A 20,298-nucleotide genomic window follows, 5' to 3' on the forward strand; every position below is an offset into this window, starting at 1 on the left:
GGGGGGGGGTGCAGAAGGAGGGGTCTTGGCCAGGGAAGGCTTCTCAGAAGAGCCCTGAAGGGAGGGAATTGGACAGGCGGAGATGGCCTTCTAGGCAAGGAGACTTGGTCCCTTGTGATTGGGGTTTCTAGGAGCCAGAATGGAGAGAGAGGAGGAGAATGTTAGATGGCTTGGGAGCTCGATTACCTCAGAGATGGGCTCCCCCCTCATGTTACAGGGGAGCAAACCCAGGCCCCCAATGGGAAATGTCCTGCCCAGGGTCGCCAGGGTCCGTGTTCGAACCCAGGCCCTGATTCCCAGCCCCCCACGCCCCCGTGCCTCCCTCCCTGAGGGGGCAGAAGGCGCCATGGGGGGCCCTTAGAGCCGCCCCCCGAGAAAGATGCAGCTCTAAGAACGTTCGGGCAGGCTGCAGAGGCAGCGTCTAGGGAGGGAAGCTCCGAGGTCCTGGCACCGAGGGAGCCGGTGGAGCCGCAGGTCCTGTGGGAAAGCTCGGAGGGTGTGGGGCGGGGAGCGCGAGCGATGCCCGAACCCCACGAGGGTGCGGGGCCGGGTGCCGAGTTCCCTCTTCCTCACAGCCTGGGAGGAGGCGGAGCCGACTTTTAAAGTTCAGGCCGCGCAGGATCCGTTCCGAGTCTGGAGAGTCCAGGCCGGAAGTGGGTCCTCGCTAATTCCCGGGGGGGGGGAGGAAGGAGCCGGTCCTGTGGCTCAGAGCTTCGATGAATGGGCGGGGGAGGGGGATCTCAGGGATGCGCCAGCTGGCGGCAGCCAGAAGCCTCAGCGCTGCTCTGTGGAGCGCCCTCACGGATCCCGCGAGCTCACGTGACCCCCACGCGTTATCCCCATTTCCCAGTGGAGGAGTGAGTGGCCGGGCACACCGAGAGAGTAAGGGTCCGAGGCGGGACCCAGGCCCATTGTGGTGCCCGCCGCGCTGCCCACTAGTAATGGGGGACGGGGCGCTGAATGTCCCCGTGCTTTGGGCCGCCATTCCAAGACTACAAATCGCACTTGAAGGGGGAAGCCCGGGGTGCCCAGAAAAGTGAAGCCTTGGGCCCTGGAGGTGGGCAAAGCTCTTTTACCTCCATCGGGTCATTTGGGCCTCCTTACCACCCTGTGAAGTGGTCCCCAGCCACAGTCGTGCCCATTTCACCGACGAGGAGAGGAGACCGAGTCCCTAAAGCCTTGTGACATGCCTAGGGCCACTTGGCTGGGAGGTGAGATTTGAATCTGGGTCTTCTGACTGCAGGCCCACTATTCTGGCCTTTCCTGTCTCCTCACACCATCCTGTCCAGGATCCAACCACAGGATCTCCTCACTGATCCTCTAACAGTCCATCTCTTGCCTCCTGGCCTTTGGCCTGGCTGTCTCTCTTGCCAGGAACTTCCTCCTTCCTCACCTGTGCTTTCCAGGTTCCTTCAAGGTCCCCTTCAAAGACCACCTCCATAAGGCCTTGCCTGGTTCCCCCCAAACTGGCTTCCCAAGGGAGGGGACTCAGGCTCTCCCAGAGGCCCGTGGGACCCTCCTTCACAGCTCAGGGGCGAAGCAGACAGAGCACTAATAGCTGTGTTACTTCCGGCAAGTCATGTTGCCTCTGCCCGCCTGTTTCCCCCCTTTAGCCCAGGGTCCTAGTAGCATTTGCCTCTCAAGGTGGTTTTGAGACTACAGAACTTCTGGACCCTTCCCTGTCTTGGTGGCCCTCCTCTGGGCTCTCTCCAGTCTGTAGGCAGAGGAGCCCCTAGCACCAGACTCTACTGTCCCTCTCTTATTGCACCCCCATTCTCCTGACTCCTCTTGAGCTTGTGGGCCATGAAGCCCCCCGATCTCCTTCAGACAGACTTGGCCACCCCTCCCAGACTTGCAGTGCTGGATTTGGGCCTTTGCACGTAAGGCTTCTGCATTTATCCAGATGCAATTTCCTCTCATTAGATAAAATAAAGCACAAAAATGGGCAAAAGAAGCCAGCTAACTGTACAGAGACACAGTGAGCCAAAGGTTTGGGGTTGGGGGCAGGTCCCAGAGCCCAGGTGTGAGCTCCCTAAGGGCAGGGACTAGGGACTCTCTGGAGCCGGAGCCTAGGGGTCTCTGAGCAGCCCCCAAGGGAAGCCCCTTCTGAGCCCCTTTGTTCAGAGGGGCCCCTTCTATACCTGGAAGAGGCCTCAGAAATCATCCAGTCCTTGGCCCTGCCTTTTTTCAAAAAAGGAGGTGGCTTCTGAGAGTTTCAGCAACTTCTCTAGGGTCACACAGCTAGTAAGGGCTTGAGGCAGGATTTGAACTTCGAGCTCCTAGGCCCCTTCTCTAGTCATTACGCCAGAGGTGGCTGCCCTTTCGTGTAACAAATGGAGAAACTGAGGCCCAGAGGGGAGGAGGGGCTGGCTCCAGCCACCTGCCCTATTTGGGTAAGAGCTGACAAAGCAGAGGCCATGGTCCCAGAGGGCTCCTCGGGGAATGAGAGCCAGGAGCGTGGGCTGGGACAGAGAGGCACCCCCACCCCTCATTGCCTGTCTTCTCTCCCCACAGGCATCGAAAGAAATTGTCCGTCGCAGGCTCCTTCAGTAACCTCATGCACCGTCCTACCCTAGACCAGTTCACCGAAGGTGAGGGGTCTCCACCCGGGCTGCCACCTCCTCTGGGGGCTGCCCCATTTTGAGAGGGAAGGAGCTAACTACAGAAGCCAGACCCCCAGCCTAGCCCGGGAACAGGAAATGAAAAGCTGCTCTAAATCCCATGCATGCCCCTCCTTCGGTGTGGCAGTGTCCCCTGCCACCTCTAATGCCCTCTAGTGAGCCTGCCTGGGTGCTTACTCTCTGGGATCACCAATGATTGGCAGTAGTGTCTGATTAGGAGCTGGCGGGGAGGGGGACGTTTTGGGAAGCCATCCTGAGGAGCAGCCCAAGACAAAGGGAAACAATAGGGCTGCTAGACGCCCCAGAAAGGGAGAACCCCATGTACCCCCCTGGCCTATCTGGTCCAAGCAGAGCCCCTTGGTGGAAGTGAGAACCCTGGAACCTTGTAGCTGGGAGGGATCCCGGGGGTCCTGGGCCTACCTTTGTGGTTAGGGAAGCCCCTCTGCCCAGTCCTCCCCCCCCCCCAAACCCTGGGATGACTTCAGGCCATTGAAAAAGGAGTGGAAGATGTAGTGGAGGCCAGGATGTCAAGGTGAATCTGAGAGTCCCCAGAGCTGCCCTTGCATCCCCGAAGACCCTGCCAGGCAGCCCAGGGCATCTCGGCCTATTATCATTAGGAGACATAGAGGCCCAAATCTTAGAGAATCTCAGACCTCAGAAGTCTAGTCTGTCCTGAAGCTGAATGGACTTGTCCAGCCTCAGCTCCCAGATGAGAAGCTCGTCTCTAAGGCAGGATGTTTCTCTTGATATTAGGCCTGAATGACTAGGGTGGAGCCTGGCCTCTAGTGTGAGTCCTCAGGGATCAGTTAAAGCTGGCCAGTGTTGGGGAGCATGGGTCCCCTTCAAGAGAGGCCAAAGCCGGGGGACGGGGAATTGGAAAGGAGTCGCTTAGAGGCCAATTGAGGCTGGATGTCAAGACAGACTTCCTAATGAGGAAAGGGGAGGCTGGGGAAGAAGCCAATGAAACTTGTGAAACGGGCCATGGGGGAGATTTCTCCAACTGTAATTACTGTTAAGAGAAAACCCACGATCCCAACTAGCTCTATAGCACTGGGCCAGCCCCCTCCCTACCTTGGGCCTCAGTTTCCTCAATCTGGTTCCTCCTGACAAGTCATATTTTCAAAGAGATAAACCCAGAAAACAGAGGGGACAAGAGGAGATCATGAAAAGGAGCTTAGTTCTGGGTCTGTCATTCTCTGCCACAGAAGAAGAGCAAGGATTGTCTGAGTCAGGAGGCCTGAGTTCAAATCCTGCTCCTTCCTTCCTGGGTGATCTTGGACAAGTCCCTCATCTCTAGGCTCATTTCCCCATCCATGAAGTGAGTGGGATTAGAGTGAAAAAAAGAACTCAGAGGCTTTAAATTCTGTGATCCCATGACTGATTACAGATTACTTCTTGGTGCCTCAGTTTCCTCCAGTGTAAAGTGGAGATTATGGTCCTTGTGCATTGCTCTCTCTCTCTGCTAGAAGGTTCAAACAAGCTAAGATTTTCAGTTTGTTTGGGTTTTTTTTACCCACAAAGTGCTATAGAAAATTACTCTTATAGAGACTTCCCTGCAGGAGGCTGGCTCAGTGCCCTCCAAGGTCCTGTCCAGGGCCCTGGGCCCTGGGCCCGAGTCCATTTGACAGGGATATCAGAAAGCCCTGCAGCAGCCTTCCTGAAGGGTCCCCAGGCCTGGAGCCTGGAGTTGTGGTAGGGGGTCTGGGTTAGTGACGTGGGGCTCCTTAGTGCCATCTTGTGGGGCCAGACAAGGGGGCAGGGAGCCTTGCTGGGCTGCCCAGACCCACCCCTCTGTGGGTTTTCTCTCCCTCAGAAGAAATCCATGCTGAAGTGTGCTACGCCGAGTGCCTTCTGCAGAGGGCAGCGCTGACCTTTCTGCAGGTAGGCTGAGGCCAGCTGACCTCCCCTGCCCTTTCTGCGCACACCCATGTATGGGGCGGGGGGTGGGGTGGCCAGCACTCTTATGGCCACAACCTTGTCTCCAGGCCAGAGGCCGGCAGGGGACTCCAGGGTCATTAGTAATAGCTGGTATTATTGTCTGGAGACTAAGGGCCCTGGATTTGAATCTCAACCCTGTGGGTGACTGATTACCTGAGTGACCCTGATTCCATGACCTCTCAGAGCCTCTGTGAAAGGAGGGAAGAAAGGGGGTTGGATTCTGTGGCCTCCAGGGTCTGTCCTTCTGGCCTGAGACTGTGGCTCCCATTTCCCAAGACTCATTGGCTGGTCTCAGCATTTCTTTGGGGAAAGGGAGCCTCAGTAACAGGTTGATCACGAGGCAGTCTTGTGATTAACCTGTTGTCGAGGCTCCTGGGAGAGCCGTAGCCATTCTCCAGGCACCATGAGAAGGCATTGGGTGGGAAGATGTGGGAGGTGTCTGTGACAAAGCTGACTTCAGGGATGCCCTCCACCCCTCCAATATGCCCCCTCCTCTCTTCAGCCTTATGGCCCCCCTGCAGTAGCCTTCGGTGTCCTCCCTGCCTCCAGGCTCTCCCCACTTCAGCTGCCTGAGAGATCTTCTGAAAGTCTGCCCAGATTATTCCACTCAACAGTGAACCATACTGGCTCCCTTTTACCTCTAGGATCCAGTATGAAGTGCTCTGTTTGTGTCCCCCTTAACTCTCTCTTCTTTTTGCTCTTCACTCTCTCCCCTAACACTCTCACTCATTCACTCCCTCTCTTAAATCCAGTGAGGGGCTCTCTCCTTCAGCTGCGCTGTGCCTGGCCCACTCTCCCTCCTTGCCTCTGCCCCCTGGTCTCCCCTCTAAGGTGACCTTCTGTCCATTCAGTGGGCCTCCCATATGTGCCCCTTCTATGGACCTTACCCATGGCTCTGGAATTCCTCAGGGCTGAATGATCTGTGCTTTTCTCTGTATGCCCTGAAGCTGATGGTGCCAGGCACATGGGCACCACTTACCTGTCTTGTGTATGCTGCCTCATACCAGCCCAGGGAAGTGGGTCCTGGCATCTCCCTTCAGCCTCCTGTAGGGCCACCCAGCTAGTCTGAGACAGTCTGGACCTAACCTATGCCAGGGGCTGTGGGCACTGCCTATCCCCTATTGCCCCAGGTCCCATGCCCTCCTGGGGGAGGAACCGACCACCAACCCTCCCTCAGCCCCTTCTTTGGAACCACTGACTAGGGGCCATTCCCTCCCACAGGATGAGAACATGGTGGGATTCATCAAAGGAGGCATCCGAGTGCGGAATAGCTACCAGACGTACAAGTGAGTGGGGCAGCACCACAGGGACCTGGGCCCCTGCTGGGGAGGCTCTAGATCCTGTTCCTCTCCCCACTGCTCTCTGAGGAGACTCTAGGCCCTGCACCACTCCCTTCTCCTCTCTGGGTCGGCTCTACGCTCCATGCTACTCTTCAGGCCCCGCACCACTCCCCACACCTCTCTGGAGGTTGGAGGCCTGCCCCACTCCCTGCTTCTCTCTGGAGACTCTAGGCTCTGCCCCACTCCCTGCTCTTCTCTGGCCCTGTACGTCTCCCTGCTCCTCTCTGTCTAGGCCCCACACTACTCCCCCACTTCTCTGGAGGCTAGAGGCTGCACAACACTCCCCACTCCTCTCTGGAGCCGGCACAGGGACAGGAAGCTCACCACCTCCCAAGGCAGCCCCTCCTCTGTGGGGGTTTCTTCCCTTGTCAGAAAGCTATCCTCATCCTGGGGAGTTTGAACAGGCCTTTGGATGACCCTCCCCTTCTTCTGCTCTGAGCCCAGGCAGAGCCAGGTGGGCCCTCAGCAATTGAAGGCAATTATCAATGTCCTTTAAAGACTGCACTCCCCCAATTACGTCATACACATGGCTGTGCATCAGAGAGCTGTAAACAGAGCTGGGGGCGAGTGGAGCTCAGGGAGTGTCATTTGAGCAGAGCCTTGAAGGACAGAGATGGTGGAGGGTTGACATCATTCCCATTGTCAAGAGCAGCCACCTTATCCTTCCCTTTCTGGACAAGGCCTCTAGGCCGCAGGCTCAGACTGAACAGCCTCCCCAGGAAGAAGCCACTTAGGTCCCCAGGCTTCTGAGCTCCACAAGGGGAGGGACCATGGCCCCAGCCACCCATCCCAGGACTGTGCTTCCTATGGGCTCCCACCTCTTCCTCTACTGTAGCTTTGTCTCTTTTTCCCTTTACCTTCCCTGGTCAGGGAGCTCTGCCCCAGGGCACCAGAGAATAAATGGGAGAGGTTGGGCATGGCCAGTAGGAGCCCCAGCTGAAGGCCAAGAGTGCGGTGCTCTGCCCCATTGCGCGCCCCCCCCCCCTTAAAAGAACAAGGAGAGAGGTACATTGTCTCAGCAGGTCACCTGGGCCTGGGCTTTGTTTTAGGCATCCTGGGATGCTTCACACATCCCACCCGGTTCTGGGGATGCTCAGTTAGCTGTGGTGCCTACCCTTGGTTCAGCCACTCACAACCAATGGAGCCACAAACACCTACTGTTTGGGATGTTTGGGGTCCGTGGGGGCCTCCCCACCTTTGAGCCCCTCGCAATCTCCTTGGCCTGTTTTCAGCCTCGCTGAGAGCCTCTTGAGGTCTATGGAGGCCCAAAGGGGGAGGCACCCATTGGATAAGGCTTCTGTGGGGCCTACCTGCTTCTGCATTAGGCAAAGCCCACTGGCAAAGCTCCTGGGTTGGGGGTGCTCCAGGGGGAGAGCCAAGGCTGGCTTGGGCTCTTCTGCTCTGTAACACTGAGATCCTGAACAAGACCTGTCCCCCTCTCTGGACCTGTTTTCTCATCTACAGAATGGGAGGAAGTGGATCTATACATGCCTCAGAGGGCTTCCTGAGTCTTAAGACCTTCTATCTTAGAATCTATCCTGTGTATGGGTTCAGACAGAAAAACAGGAAGGGCCGGGGAATTGGGGTTAAGTGACTTGTCCAGGGTCATCCAGCTAAGACATATCTGAGGTCAGATTTGAACCCAGGACTTCCTGTCTCTAGGCCTGGCTCTCAATCCACTGAGCCACCCAGCTGCCCTGATATTCTGTGTTCTAAAGTCTTCCCCACCCCCAGCATTATGTATTCTATGTTCTAAACTTGCTGTGACATTCTGTGCCTTATGTGTTTTTTTTTAAGAATTTAAGTTTATTTACTTAACTAATTAATTTAGAATATTTTTCCATGGTTACATGGAGCATGTTCTTTCCCTCCACTCCTCCCAACCCCCTCCCATAGCCAAAGAGCAATTCCACTGGGCTTTACATGCATCACTGATCAAGACCTATTTCCATATTATTAATATTTGCATTAGGGTGATCGCTTAGAGTCTACATTCCCAACCATGTCCCCATCGACCCATATGATCAAGCAGTTGTTTTTCCTTCTACCTTTCTGCTCCCACAGTTCTTTCTCTGGATGTGGATATCATTCTTTCTCACAAGTTTCTCAGAATTGTCCTGGATCCTTGCATTGCTGTTAGTAGAGAAGTCCATTATGTTAGATTGTGCTACAATGTATCAGCCTCTGTGTATAATGTTCTTCTAGTTCTGCTCCTTTCACTCTGCATCAGTTCCTGGAGGTTGTTCCAGTTCACATGGAATTCCTCCAGTTCATTATTCCTTTGAGCACAATAGTATTCCATCACCAACAGATACCACAATTTGTTCAGCCATTCCCCAATCAAAGGGCATCCCCTCATTTTCCAGTTTTTTTGTGCCTTATGTTCTAAGGCCCCTCCAAGCATTGACATTCCCTGTTTACAGATCCTTTCCAGCCCTGACATTCTAAGGACAATATTTTACTATTCTATATTCTAAGGTTCCTTCCAGGTGGAGAGCACAGAGCTCTGGGCCTGGGGTCAGGAAGAGCCAAGTTCAAATCCAAACTGAGCTATTCCTGGCTGTGGGGCTCTGGTCAAGACACTTTACCCTGTTTGCCTCAGTTTCCTCATCTGTAAAATGAGGATATCATGGTCCCTGCTTTACAGGGTGGTTGTGAGGATCAGCCGAGATGCTATTGTTCAAGCACTCAGTGTCACCATACATATGTGACTGAGAATGATTATTACTTGTGGTCAGTGTCTGTGTAGTTTTCCCAGGTCCAGGGCCTCTTGGGCATCCTGAGATCAAATCCTGGAACCATGTGGCTATTCAGGGCCTCTCAGAGGTTCCTGTAGGGCTGGAGGGTGGGGGAGGGCTGGTCCGGCCCTAAGTGGTCCCCTGTAACCGATGACTGACCAGAAGCTTTGTGTGGCCAGGGAACTAGACAGCCTTGTCCAATCCTCCAACTACCTGAAGGGAGAAAACCACAGCCACTTTGAAGGAGGAGTGAAGCTTGGTGTGGGAGCTTTTAACTTGGTGAGTGCTAGCCCTCCCTTCCCCAAGACCTGCGCGCCCTGCCCCCTGCCCTGCCGCCATCCTGGGCCAAGCTGGGCAGGGTAGCCGTCCTTTCCCCATCCATGAGTCATCAGTCACCGTGGAGACCCCTTAAGTGCCCTGAGTAGAAGGAGGGCAAGGCTCATCCCTATCTCTGGACTTCAGTTTCCCCATCTACAGAATGGGAGGATGGGGACCTAGACATGCCCCACAGGGCTTCCTGGGTCTCATGTTCTATGCTTGCTCTCAGAGTGTAGCATTTCCTCTCCCTGGATTGACAAGACCCCCCAGGCAGGAGCTGTTTAGGAAGGGCCCAAGAAGGTACAGAGCTACAGCCATGCTTTGGGGGGACAGAGATGCTCTGGGAGGCTCTAGTCACTAGGGTGGTGATGGCGAACCTTTAAGGCACTGCATGCCATGCCCCACCCTGCCCCACCCCCACCACCTTATCTCAGACAGGGAGGGAGAATGAGAGGGGAGTGGCCCAAGCTCTCCCATTGGGCTGCTGGGCAGAGGGCAGGGAGGTGGGGGTGGAGAGGGAGAGGGGATCAGCTCCACCTGCATCCCTCGTGTGCCCATAGAGAGGGCTCTCTGTGCCCAAGGCATGCTCTAGGTTCATCATCACAGAACTAGAATAAGGCTTTGGCCCAGGTAGCCAGGGTGCTAGCCACACTGACCCCTGTTTCGAGGGTGCAAATGCCTTGTGGCCCTTTGCCAGTAGAGAAAAAAACAACCGGTCTTAGCACCTGGTTCATGTGAATTAGTGGCCATGGGGCTGTTTCTTCATCAGTTTTGGACCACTTGTCCTGGGATTGGTCTGTGCTGCCCAGGGGCACAATAATGGCTGAGAATGGGCTATCAGAGCGCCTGTCTGGTCCAAAGTCCTCATCTTTACAGCTCGAGGAGGGGGGACTTGTCCAGGGTCACACAGCTAGTAGTGGCTGAGGTGGGTTCTGCCCCCTCAGCCCTTGTTCAGGCCCAGCCTGGAGGCAGGAGGAGAGTGGGAAGGGCCTGGGGGGTCCCAGCTTGGCTTTCTCCCTCACTTGTTCACTGGCCCCCCTCACAGGGACCTGGGAGCACCTCTGAGGGATGATTATTTGTAGAGGGCCAGCCACCAGGAGAGGGAACGCTAACTCCAGCAGAGCTTGGCCAGTACCTGGCATAAATGTTTGATATAAATCCCTAATGATTGATCTCTAGACTGAGGGTGCTGGGAGGAGTGAAGGGGTGGTCAGGGAGAGGACCCCTCTCATCAAACCACCCACCTCCCTACCTACCGTGGGGCCTCGAGGGCCTCTCTTCCAGGCTCTGCTACTAATTCCCATTAGAGTCTGGGGCAGAGTGGTCACTGCCCACCTCTGGGCCTCAGCCTCCTCACCTGAATCGAGGCCCTCCTATGCCCTCATGAGGAATAGCTCAGTGGGAAACAGATTTGAAAACCCCAGTGAGGCAGAAGGCTCTGGACATGGCAAATGATTTTTTGGGGGGAATGATTTAGAATTGGCTGCCTCTCTCTGGCGGCCATTGCTCTGGGTCTGTCCACTCTGGCCCGGTCTCTCCTGCCTCTTCCCCTCCTTCCAGCCCCCCAGGGTTGTCTGGGTCCTGTGCTCCCCTCCTACTATGTCCCGGCCCTCCTCCCAGGATGACAGCAGGCTCTCTGGATGGGCGAGCTGGGCTCTGGCTCCCCTATAGCTCTGCTGGAGCCCACTCAGTTCTTCTCAGAGACAGTGACCATGGCTCTGGCCAGCTGCTTGAGGTGTTCTCCCCCGTCCCATCCATGGGGGGCTTCGGTCTGGGGGAGGAGGGGCACATGCAGTCCTTGGACAGAGAAACATGGAGGGACCTTCCTCTCCCACCTCTGCTCACCTGTGTTCCCACCCCTCAGACACTGTCCATGCTTCCTGCCAGGATTCTGCGGCTGCTGGAATTCGTGGGGTTCTCTGGAAACAAGGTAAAGGGTCTGCCCTGATGCCTTCAAGCTTCTCTGCCTGGCGTTCTGCAAGGTCCAGCCCTGCTAGAACAACTCGCTTAGCTGCGAGCCCCTAGAGAGCAAATGTTCCATTTGCCATTGATGAAAGTGAGCCCCCCACCCTGTGGGATCTTGGGGTCTCTTGCCTGGCAGCAATGACCTGGTGTCTGACTCTTCTTGGGGGGGGCGTGGTTAGAGCAGAGCTTCAGGGAAGGAGCTGATCTGAGGCTTCCCCAATTCTTGTTCTTTGGTATTTTCCAAGAGGAAAGGCCCTGGATATCTTCCACCTGCATACCCCCCACTGCCAGCCCCGCTCCTTACAAGCCAGAAGACCAAGAGCTGGGGGACTGAGGCCTGGAAGAGGAACCACTAGATGGCCTGAGTCCTTTTGTTCTCTCAGGCCTTTCTTTTCTCCCTTTGGTCTTGCCCTTCTCTTGGTTTGGAGGATTTCTTGCTCTCTCCTTTGTTCTTTTTCATTTCCTTCCTCCTTTATTGTGCTTCTCTTTGTCCCCATTTTCTGATTCCCCTCTTCCTCCTTCCCTCTTTCCTCTCATATCATTCCCCTCTCCCTCCTCCTTTGCCTCTATCACTCCTTCCCTTCCCTTCTCTTCTCTCTGCCTTTCCCAGTGATGCCTTGGGCTCTAAGACATCCACCTACACGTGGTGTTTGCCCTTGATCCGGCCAGATGTGGGCTGGTGGGACCTTTGGCTTCTCCCCTCATCCCTGGCCACAGCGCCGCCCTCCTGGGCTCCTTGGGCGTCCCTTCTCCAGGGGGTGCGGCGAGCTCCTCGGCCTCCCTCGGGTCTCCAGCTCCCCTCTCCCCCTGCTCAGGACTATGGGCTGCTGCAGCTGGAGGAGGGGGCTTCCGTGCACAACTTCCGGGCCGTGCTATGTACCATGCTGCTGCTCTGCTACCACACCTTCCTCAGCTTCGTCCTGGGTAAGATGTGCCCTGGCGGCCCTCATCCCCTCCGGGCCGGGGTAAGGGAGAGGCGGAGGCAGACACTTAGAATTCATTCAATTCATCAGTTCGAGGAGTCGGGAAGCATGTCTCGAGCTGTCCTCACCCCTCCCCTCAGTCCAGCTGATGATTCTCCACCCCGATGGGGGCTCACGAGCCCTGGGGGCCACCCTGGCAGCCATTTACCAGGGATCTCATTCCTCCATGAGAGCAGTGGAAGTTGGGAGAGTGACCCCACCATCCTCTGAATGGGACAAGCCGCCAGAAGCACGGACGTAACCCTGTCCTTGGTGCCGGGGAGATGCCTGGATTTGGGACCAGAGGATGTGGGTTCCAATCTTGTCTTTGTTGCTTATGACCATGGCCTTGGAATCACTCAAGTTCCCTAAGCCTCAGTTTCCTCAGATGTAAAATGAAAGAATTGGACCAGACGTCCCACGAGGTCTCTCGTGACTCTCTGTGCCTCTCCTCTGTGTTTGGAGATGAGCTGTGGGCCAGAACACACAAAGATCGAAAGTCGTGGAAGTCTATCCGAAGCTTCCGATTCCTTTCAGCTTGTTGTTTTTTTTTTTTAAGTATACGTCCGCATACATGAAATAATATAAGAAGCTGTCCATTTGGGGGATTCTGGGCTTAAATAAGACATAACTGAGTCCTGCGAGGAGCCGACATCTCCCGAAGGTTCTCTTATTGGGACCCAAACCAGGAAGCCTTGGAGGCTGGGCCATGGCCAGAGAGGCTTCCCCATGGGTTGAGCCAGAGCCAAGGGCATCTGGTCACCACGGGTCCAAGCCTCCCAACAATTGGCACCACAAGGCCTGCAGGCGTTGTCTCTGCTTTAGAGGAGGATGCTGAGGGTCACAGGGCAGCACCAAGAGCTCTCATCTAGGAGTCAGAAGATCTGAGTTCTAATTCTTCCCCAGGCCAAACCTTTCCTTTCTCCTCCTCTCCCCCCAGCCCAAGCTTCAGTGTCTATAAAACCAGAATCCCGGATGGGGCAGTCCTGTGCCAGGCGACTCCCTGTGCCAGGTGGCTCACTGTGCTGGGCAGCTTCCTGTGCCAAGTGGCTCACTGTGCTGGGTGGCTGCTGTGCCAGGCTAAGCCACAGGGACGGTCCTGTGAGCCCCCATTGGCGGGGTGGCCTTTGAGCTGTTCCTGCAGGTCCGGCTGGGTTTCAGCCTCCTGATTGCATGTGTGCCCGGGCATACCCGCCCAGCCACTGCCCAGGACTGGCCCTGCCCTTGGACCCCAGACCCTCCTCCCACTGTCCTGGGCCAGGTCTTCGGGCTCCCAGCCACCGCGGGGTGGGGGTGGGGGCGGTGCAGAACGGTGCTCCCATTTGACCTTGAACCCGTCTCTCCCCTGGGACCACGAAAGGCACAGGGAACGTCAACATCGAAGAGGCCGAGAAGCTCCTCCAGCCTTACCTGAAACGCTATCCTAAAGTAAGCTGCCCTCCCCTGGGCTGCAGGCCCTGCCCTTCCCTTGGTGCCCCGGGGCCCCCTCAGAGGCTGGGGCCCACCTCTTGCCCAGGGCAAGAAGGCCTCTGATTCTTCCCTAAGGAGAGATGGCTGGCTTTGTTCGAATATTTCCAGGGATGGGGAACTCACTACCTCCCTACAAGGCTCAGGAGATCTGAACTCCTCTAGTCCTCCTTCTGGAGGGGTCAAGTAAAAGGAGCCGGGCCCAGGTTCCTCATGCCAGCTGTCAGAGAGAGGAGGAGAGGGGGCTTTCCTGGGGAATCTGGCCCCCAGTCACCTGTGTCCCATAGGATGCTTATTTTGCAGGGAGCCATCTTCCTCTTCTTTGCTGGCCGGATCGAAGCTATCAAAGGTCACATTGACACGGTGAGTAGCCGATGTCCTTGGGATCCTCGGGCTGTGGAGTTAGATCTCGAAGGGATCATGAGGGCAGCTGGGGAGGTATAGTGGACAGAGCTCTAGAGTCAGTCAGGAAGACTTGTATTCAAATCCTTCCTCGGACCCTTATTAGAAGAGTGAATCTGAGCAAGTGACTTAACTTCTCTGTGCCTCAGTTTCCTCATCTGTAAAATGGGGATAATTGTAAGACGTGAGGATCAAATGGGATAAAAAATGTAAAAGCACTTTACCAATATTAAAGTGATATAGAAACAATAGCTATTATTTTACAGATGAATAAACAGAGGCTGAGAGGTTATTATTGTTGCCTGAGGTGGTAACTGAGTCCTACACCACAATGCCTCTGGGGGAGGGGCCCCTCTTGAGCTAGAATGGACAGTGGTCAGTCCTCAAAGGCCTCAGAAGGGAAAGCCTCACACTGGACCGAAAGAAGAGCCTCCCATAGGGGAGAAGGTCCAGTCTCTGCACACACAGCTGTGTGGGAGGTGGAGAGCCGACGGCCTAGAAGGAGTAGAGATGGAAGAAGCAGCCTTCAAGGCCTCAAGAGAATGGAGGGGCCCAGGCAGCGGCTGCTCCCAAGTCTCCAGCCCCAGCGAGTGATGATGAGCTGCCAGTATTGATTCAGATGAGGCCCCGAGGCCTTGGTGCTGTCTGGGGTACTTCGACATTTCCCAAATCACCATCTCCAGGACAGGCTGGGAGGCAGAGCCTGAACGTTAGCCTCAGTTACAGGTGGGGGCACCAAAGGACAGAAAAGTGAAGGAATCACCCGGTGAACCAGGATCTGAGCCGGCCCCCAAGGCCAGGCCCTCTTGTTCCCTGCCCCCATGCCCACAGTGATGGGAGTCCTGAACAGCCTGCTGGCCCTGGTTCCACAGCTGCCTGAGGTGGCCAACCTGCTATTCCGCCCTTGGGATATCCTTTTTGGGGCACTGTTTCCACTGAACTGACCTGCCTCTAGTCACCCAGCTGGCCTGCCCTCTTGCCCATGTGCCTCCACCTTGTCCATCAGAGGGACAGCAGGGGAAATGACCAAAAGCCTCTCTGAGATCTCTGTCATTTAAGATGACAACAGTGTCCCCCAGCGAGTGTGATACAAGAAAATGAGCCTTTCTGGTTCGTGGTGATTGCCGCTTCCTTTCTAAATGTTCTAACCATCCCTTGACCGTTACGTTCTGGCAGCCTCCCTGCCCGGGCACGCCGGCCTCCTTCCTCTGAAAACTGGGGCATCTGCCCATCTCCATGGCTTCAGAGACTCTTATTCCTCTTAGGTTCCAATTTTCCATATTGACCATTTCCAGTCCTGAAATCATTCTCCTTCAGAGAGGAAAAGGAAACTACAAGAGTCCGTCTGCCTGCTTTCCAGGGTTCACACGGCCCATCATCCCACTGGTTCAGGCACCTCCTCTTACCCCTTAGCAATTTCATTCAATCTTCTCCCCTCCTGCCTTCACATACTCATTCTATAGATGAGAAAACAGGCCCAGAGGAGGAAGTGATCAACTCCAGGCTAAGCCTTTAGTGCAAGAACTAGGACTAGCCACAGTTTTCCATCTTCTGGACTGTCTTTAATTTTTCTTGATACCTCACAATACAGCAGAACATGAGCTCTGGCCAGGCAAAGCTCCAGAAGGACAGATGGGGAGGGTAGAAGAGGGGAGCACTGAGGAAGGGAGCACTCAGAGGGAGAGGAAACACTCAGGGATGAGGGGGAAGAGAAGGAGCACTCAGAGGGAGGGGAAATAGGGAGGAGGGGAGGGAGCACTAGAGGAGGAGGGGGAAGAGAAGGAGCACTCAGAGGGAGGGGAAATACTCAGGGAGGAGAGCCCTCAAGGATGAGGGGGAGGGAGCACTAAGGAAGCAGCTGAAGGCCAGAGTGAGGCTTTGAGCCCCCACAAGGGAACTCCTGTCCCCCGCAGGCCATCCAGCGCTTCGAGGAATGCTGTGAGGCCCAGCAGCACTGGAAGCAGTTCCATCACATGTGTTACTGGGAGCTCATGTGGTGCTTCACCTACAAATGCCAGTGGAAGATGGCCTACTTCTACGCAGACCTGCTCAGCAAAGAGAACTCCTGGTCCAAGGTGAGGGCTGGGAGTGCTCCTGCAGGGCCTGCACCTGAGCCCAGGAGAACCCCATTTACTCCTCTGTGGCAAGACAATAGTTCTCATGAGAAAGATCTGGGGGTTCTAGCGGACCACAAGGTCCACCACCTGCATGGGTTTTTTTATTTGTTTGAACTAAACGTACTAGACAGTCTTAAAGGCACTGAAAGGTAGCCTCAACTGGGGGTGGGGTGGGGTGCTAGAAATAGGCTTGATTTGCAGTAAATGAATGTGGAGGGCTGGGTCCAGGTCTGACCCCAGCTGGGAAGGAAAATTTCCTTAAGCAGGGACCAGCCTGGCCTCCCTCGCTTCTGGCCCCCAGCAGGGGCCATGGGGAGATGCCCAGGCCAGGTCAGCTCCGGCTCCCACTGGCCTTCACTGGACAGATGAGCAAACTGAAGCCAGCCAGGGAGGAGGGCGGTCTGGATCCCAATCAGCAAAGAGCGGAAGGGAGGACGTGGGGGATGGTGGTCCTGGCCCAGCTGCAGGGCCAACTGTGGGGCTCTGCGGAGGAGGGCAGAAGGGGCAGCAACGCGTCTCCTTCCTCACAGGCCACCTACATCTACATGAAAGCCGCCTACCTCAGCATGTTTGCCGAGGGCGACTACAAGCCCTTCGGGGACGATGAGATTGAGCTATTCCGGTGAGAATTCCAAGTGTGCGGGATGCTCGGCCCCAGACCCCTTCCGACCCAAGCGGGAAGCCCTCGGTGGCCACCCTGAGCCACTGCTTGGAGACCTCTGGTGACGGGGAGCTCACTCCTTGTGTACCTGACACTGCACTAGGCCCCGGGGAGTGCAGGGCCAGAGAGCGAAACTAGCCAGAAATGTCCCGGCAAAGCACATGCAGAGCAGGGCCCGCCGTCCAGCGGCTGTGGAGCCCCGCTTCTGCCCAAATGGCTCTCTCAGAAGACGCTGACGGCCTCTGTCTGTCCTCCCTCCCGGCCCCTCTGCTGCTCCCCCGGTTATTGCCATGATGGGGTGGGGGAGGGGTCGGATCGAGCCACAGAAACTTCGGGGGCCAATAGGAAAGCTCTGCTCGGTGCTGGGGGCCTCTGGCCTGGCCAGCCCAGGGACACCTCACTCCCTGACCTCTAGTTTTCTCGGTCTAAACCCTCACCTTCGGGCTTAGTGCTGTAGATTGGTTCCAAGGCAATAGGGCTGGGCAATGGAGGATAAGTGACTTGTCCAGGGTCACACGGCTAGGAAAGGACTGAGGTCGCATGCGAGCCGCTCAGCCACCCCGGTGACCCGGGCCCCTGGCTGCCCCTCCGAGGAGGGTCTCTGGCATCCCTCTTGCCTCGAATGTTCTCCCTTCTCTGCTCTGCCGAGGGACCAGCCGGCTTTCCTTCCGTCCCTCTAGCACTCTCCAGCCAGTGACCCCCTTCTTAGCCAAGTGGCCCCGGGCCGCCCCGGCGTGCCCTTCGCGCTGGGGGCCCCGGTCAGCGGCCCGACGCCCCGCCCCCACCCCACCTTCTCTCCTCGGCAGAGCCGTACCGGGCCTGAAGCTCAAGATCGCCGGCAAGTCGCTGCCCACCGAGAAGTTTGCCATCCGGAAGTCTCGGCGGTACCAGAACCCGAACCCCACGCCGCTGCCCGTGCCGGCTCTGGTAGGAGGGGTGTCGGGAGAGCCCCGGGCTGCGGCCGCCTCAGGCTCGAGGGAGGGGGAACGCGGGGGCCACTGGGTCTCGGGGTCTCCCTGTTCTGAAGAGCTTTAGACCAGGTGACCGCCAAGGCTTCTCAGGCCTGCCCCGCCCTGTTCTCAGCACACACTCCACCTCAGTCAACAGCCCCGGGTTCAAGTCCAGCCAGACGTAGCTATGCGATCCCGGGCAAGTCACTTGACGCCGATGTCTGCCTGGGTTTTCTGGGCTGTAAAATGGGGATAATCTTGGCACCCACCTCCCTCAGCTGGAATGTCCAAGCGCCTAACCTATACAGACGGCGCCCCCTTCCTCCTTGCCCCGCCTCTTCGATTTCCTCGGCTTTAAGCACCCCAAGCCCCTGGGGAGCCCCGGAGGGCCACGACCTTCTTTCGGATCGTCCTCAGGCAATAAATATTGGATTAAGCCCGGGGGATGGGGAGTGCCGCGGGCGCCCCCCCCCCCCCAGCTCCTGGGTGTCTGGGCGCTTCCCTCCGTCCTCCCCCAGATGTTCCCATTTCCCCCGAGGGAAGGGAGAGGGCGGGCCGCGGGCCGACTCGTGGGTCCTTCCGCAGGAGATGATGTACATCTGGAACGGCTACGCCGTGATCGGGAAGCAGCACCAGCTGACGCAGGGCATGCTGGAGATCCTGGTGCAGGCCCAGGACACCCTGGAGAAGGCAGCAGGTGAGCGGCAGGGGCTGCTCTCCCAAGAGCCGGGAGCTCGCGGCTCCCGGGCGGGCGGGCGGGCGCCATCTGGTGGTCAAAAGTGGTCACTGTCGGGCCATGCGGGAGGCCGCGTACCCCGAGGGAGAGAGGCGGGAGAGGAGGAGGGACACAGCCTGGGAAATGCCCGGAGTCCGTGGGAGAAGCGGCAGGAGGTGGGCTCACTGGCTGGGAGAGGAAGAATGGACAGGCATTCTTCCTAGCCGAGTGACCCTGGCCAAGTCACTTACCCCCTGCCCAGCCCTTTCTCTTCTCCCTCGGACCCCACTAGGATCCAGTATGGATTCTAAGAGGAAGGGTGAAGGGAGCCACAGGAGGGGTCGGAGGGCCCCGTCAGGCCCCGGGTCCCAGGCTTGGCCCTTTGTCGGGCTGCTCACTGGCCTGGCCTCGTGTTTGCAGCCAACGAGTTCTTGGTGGACGACCTGTGCGTGGTGAAGCTGCTGCAGGGCCTGTGTCTGAAGCACCTGGGCCGGGCCATGGAGGCCGAGGACAACTTCCAGTTTATCTATGCCAGGTGAGGCCCGCCTCGCTCTCCACCTTTGTAGGTTCTGGGGGTCGTGGGAGGCCCCTGGGGCAGACTGGGCCTTCTCCTTTGGCTGGGGGGAGTTGCTGCCCTGCGGCTCCCCCCGCCCCCATCCTGGCATCGGCTGGGCAGCTCCAGGCACTTGGGAAGGGCAGCCTGTGGCACAGTGGAGAGAGCCCTGGGTGTGAAGAAAGCCAAAGGCCTGGGTTCAAATCATGTCCCTGGGTGATCCCTGCCCCTTGCAGGGCCTCCATTTCCCCATGTTTTCTAGTCCAGCCTTATCTGGGTCTGAGAAGATCCTGCCTATTGGACCTGAGGAGTGACCTCAGAGGTCCGGAGGCCAACCCCTCCTTTTACAGGTGGGGAAACTGAGGCACCAGTGTGGACAGGGATTGGGAAAGGGGGATCTTGCAGGTGAGATTTTAGCTGAAAGAAGCCAAAGAAGGCTAGGCACAAAGAGGTCAGAAGCTCCCTCCCAGCAGGCCTCAAGGGTGCTGCCTGTTCCTGCCTTCCCCAGGAGGGGGGATGAGGGAAAGGGATCCGAGCTTGGGGCACCACCAGGGCAAATACCCTGAGGCAAGAGATGGAGGCCAGCATCCCCAGATCAAAGGTGGGTGCCAGGGAGTGAGATGGGAAAAGACTGGAAAGATAGGCAAGGCATTGAATGACAAGCAGAGCCCATGTGGGAGGGAGCCTAGAGAGGCCAGAGAGTCCTGGGAGGCCACCAGGAGAGGCCAGAACCCTGGGAGAACAGAGAAGAGAGGGACCAGCAGGATTCTGAGGCAGCCGGGAGACTGGCCAAGACCCCAGGCAGCCGCCCAGCAGGCCTAGATGAAAATCCAGCCCCTCCTGGGTCTTGGCCATCCTTTACAGGCCCCAGGAGCGTCAGGCCCAATGGTCACTGCCACGCAGGGCCCGAGGGGGGCCAGCCCAGAGTCATCACCTGCCCTGGCCCAGCCCAGCACTCACTGCCACTAGTGGATGAGAAGCTGCAGGCCTTGTCCCCGGAGCCCCCCAGAAACACCCCCCCCCCAGGGCCTTCCTTCCTGAAGGGGAGAGGGATCAGGGCAGGCTTCCTAGAAGAGGTCCACCCTGTGCTGGTCTTTAGGGGGTGGGTAAAGAGGGGGGCAGGGAGCAACCCGAGGCCCAGGACAGATGCACAGGTGGGAGGATCCTCCTCTGGGCCTGCTCCCAGCCCAGGGTCTGAGCAGATAGGCGGGGCTCAAGCCAGCTCTCACCACCTCCCTCCTCCTCCTCTGGGCCTGCAGTGAGAAGAAGATCAAGTATGACCATTACCTGATCCCCAACGCGCTGCTGGAGATCTCCCTGCTGTGCCTGGAGCAGGGCAGGACCGAGGAAGCCCTCAAGAACCTGGAAATGGCCAAGTAAGAGAGAAGCCCCCCAAAGGGCTGCCTCAGCTTCTGAGAGGGGAGCAGGCCCAGGAAATGGGAGCAACCCCACCCGAAGGGGGGCCTGAGAACAAGGGGTGTCAGAGGGGGAGGAGCCTAGAAGAGGGCGTGTCAGAGGGGGGAGGGGCCAGAACAGGGAGTGTCGGAGGGG

The 20,298-nt window shown here is 57.2% G+C and overlaps 1 protein-coding gene across 1 annotated transcript in view; it reads left to right on the top strand.

The window, feature by feature from the left end:
* TTC39A (tetratricopeptide repeat domain 39A) overlaps positions 1-20,298 on the top strand; it is a 34,740-nt gene that overhangs the window by 12,091 nt on the left and 2,351 nt on the right. The window contains exons 3-16 of the mRNA XM_044673212.1: positions 2,515-2,591; positions 4,435-4,502; positions 5,781-5,845; positions 8,817-8,916; positions 10,820-10,885; positions 11,736-11,844; positions 13,243-13,310; positions 13,653-13,712; positions 15,665-15,826; positions 16,399-16,490; positions 17,336-17,456; positions 18,065-18,176; positions 18,615-18,729; positions 20,007-20,123. Of these exons, the coding sequence (XP_044529147.1) occupies positions 2,515-2,591; positions 4,435-4,502; positions 5,781-5,845; positions 8,817-8,916; positions 10,820-10,885; positions 11,736-11,844; positions 13,243-13,310; positions 13,653-13,712; positions 15,665-15,826; positions 16,399-16,490; positions 17,336-17,456; positions 18,065-18,176; positions 18,615-18,729; positions 20,007-20,123 (1,332 nt within the window). The remainder of the gene's footprint in view (positions 1-2,514; positions 2,592-4,434; positions 4,503-5,780; positions 5,846-8,816; positions 8,917-10,819; positions 10,886-11,735; positions 11,845-13,242; positions 13,311-13,652; positions 13,713-15,664; positions 15,827-16,398; positions 16,491-17,335; positions 17,457-18,064; positions 18,177-18,614; positions 18,730-20,006; positions 20,124-20,298) is intronic.

Source organism: Gracilinanus agilis, chromosome 4 (assembly GCF_016433145.1).
Source record: "Gracilinanus agilis isolate LMUSP501 chromosome 4, AgileGrace, whole genome shotgun sequence".
In the NCBI taxonomy this organism is placed as follows: Eukaryota; Metazoa; Chordata; class Mammalia; order Didelphimorphia; family Didelphidae; genus Gracilinanus; species Gracilinanus agilis.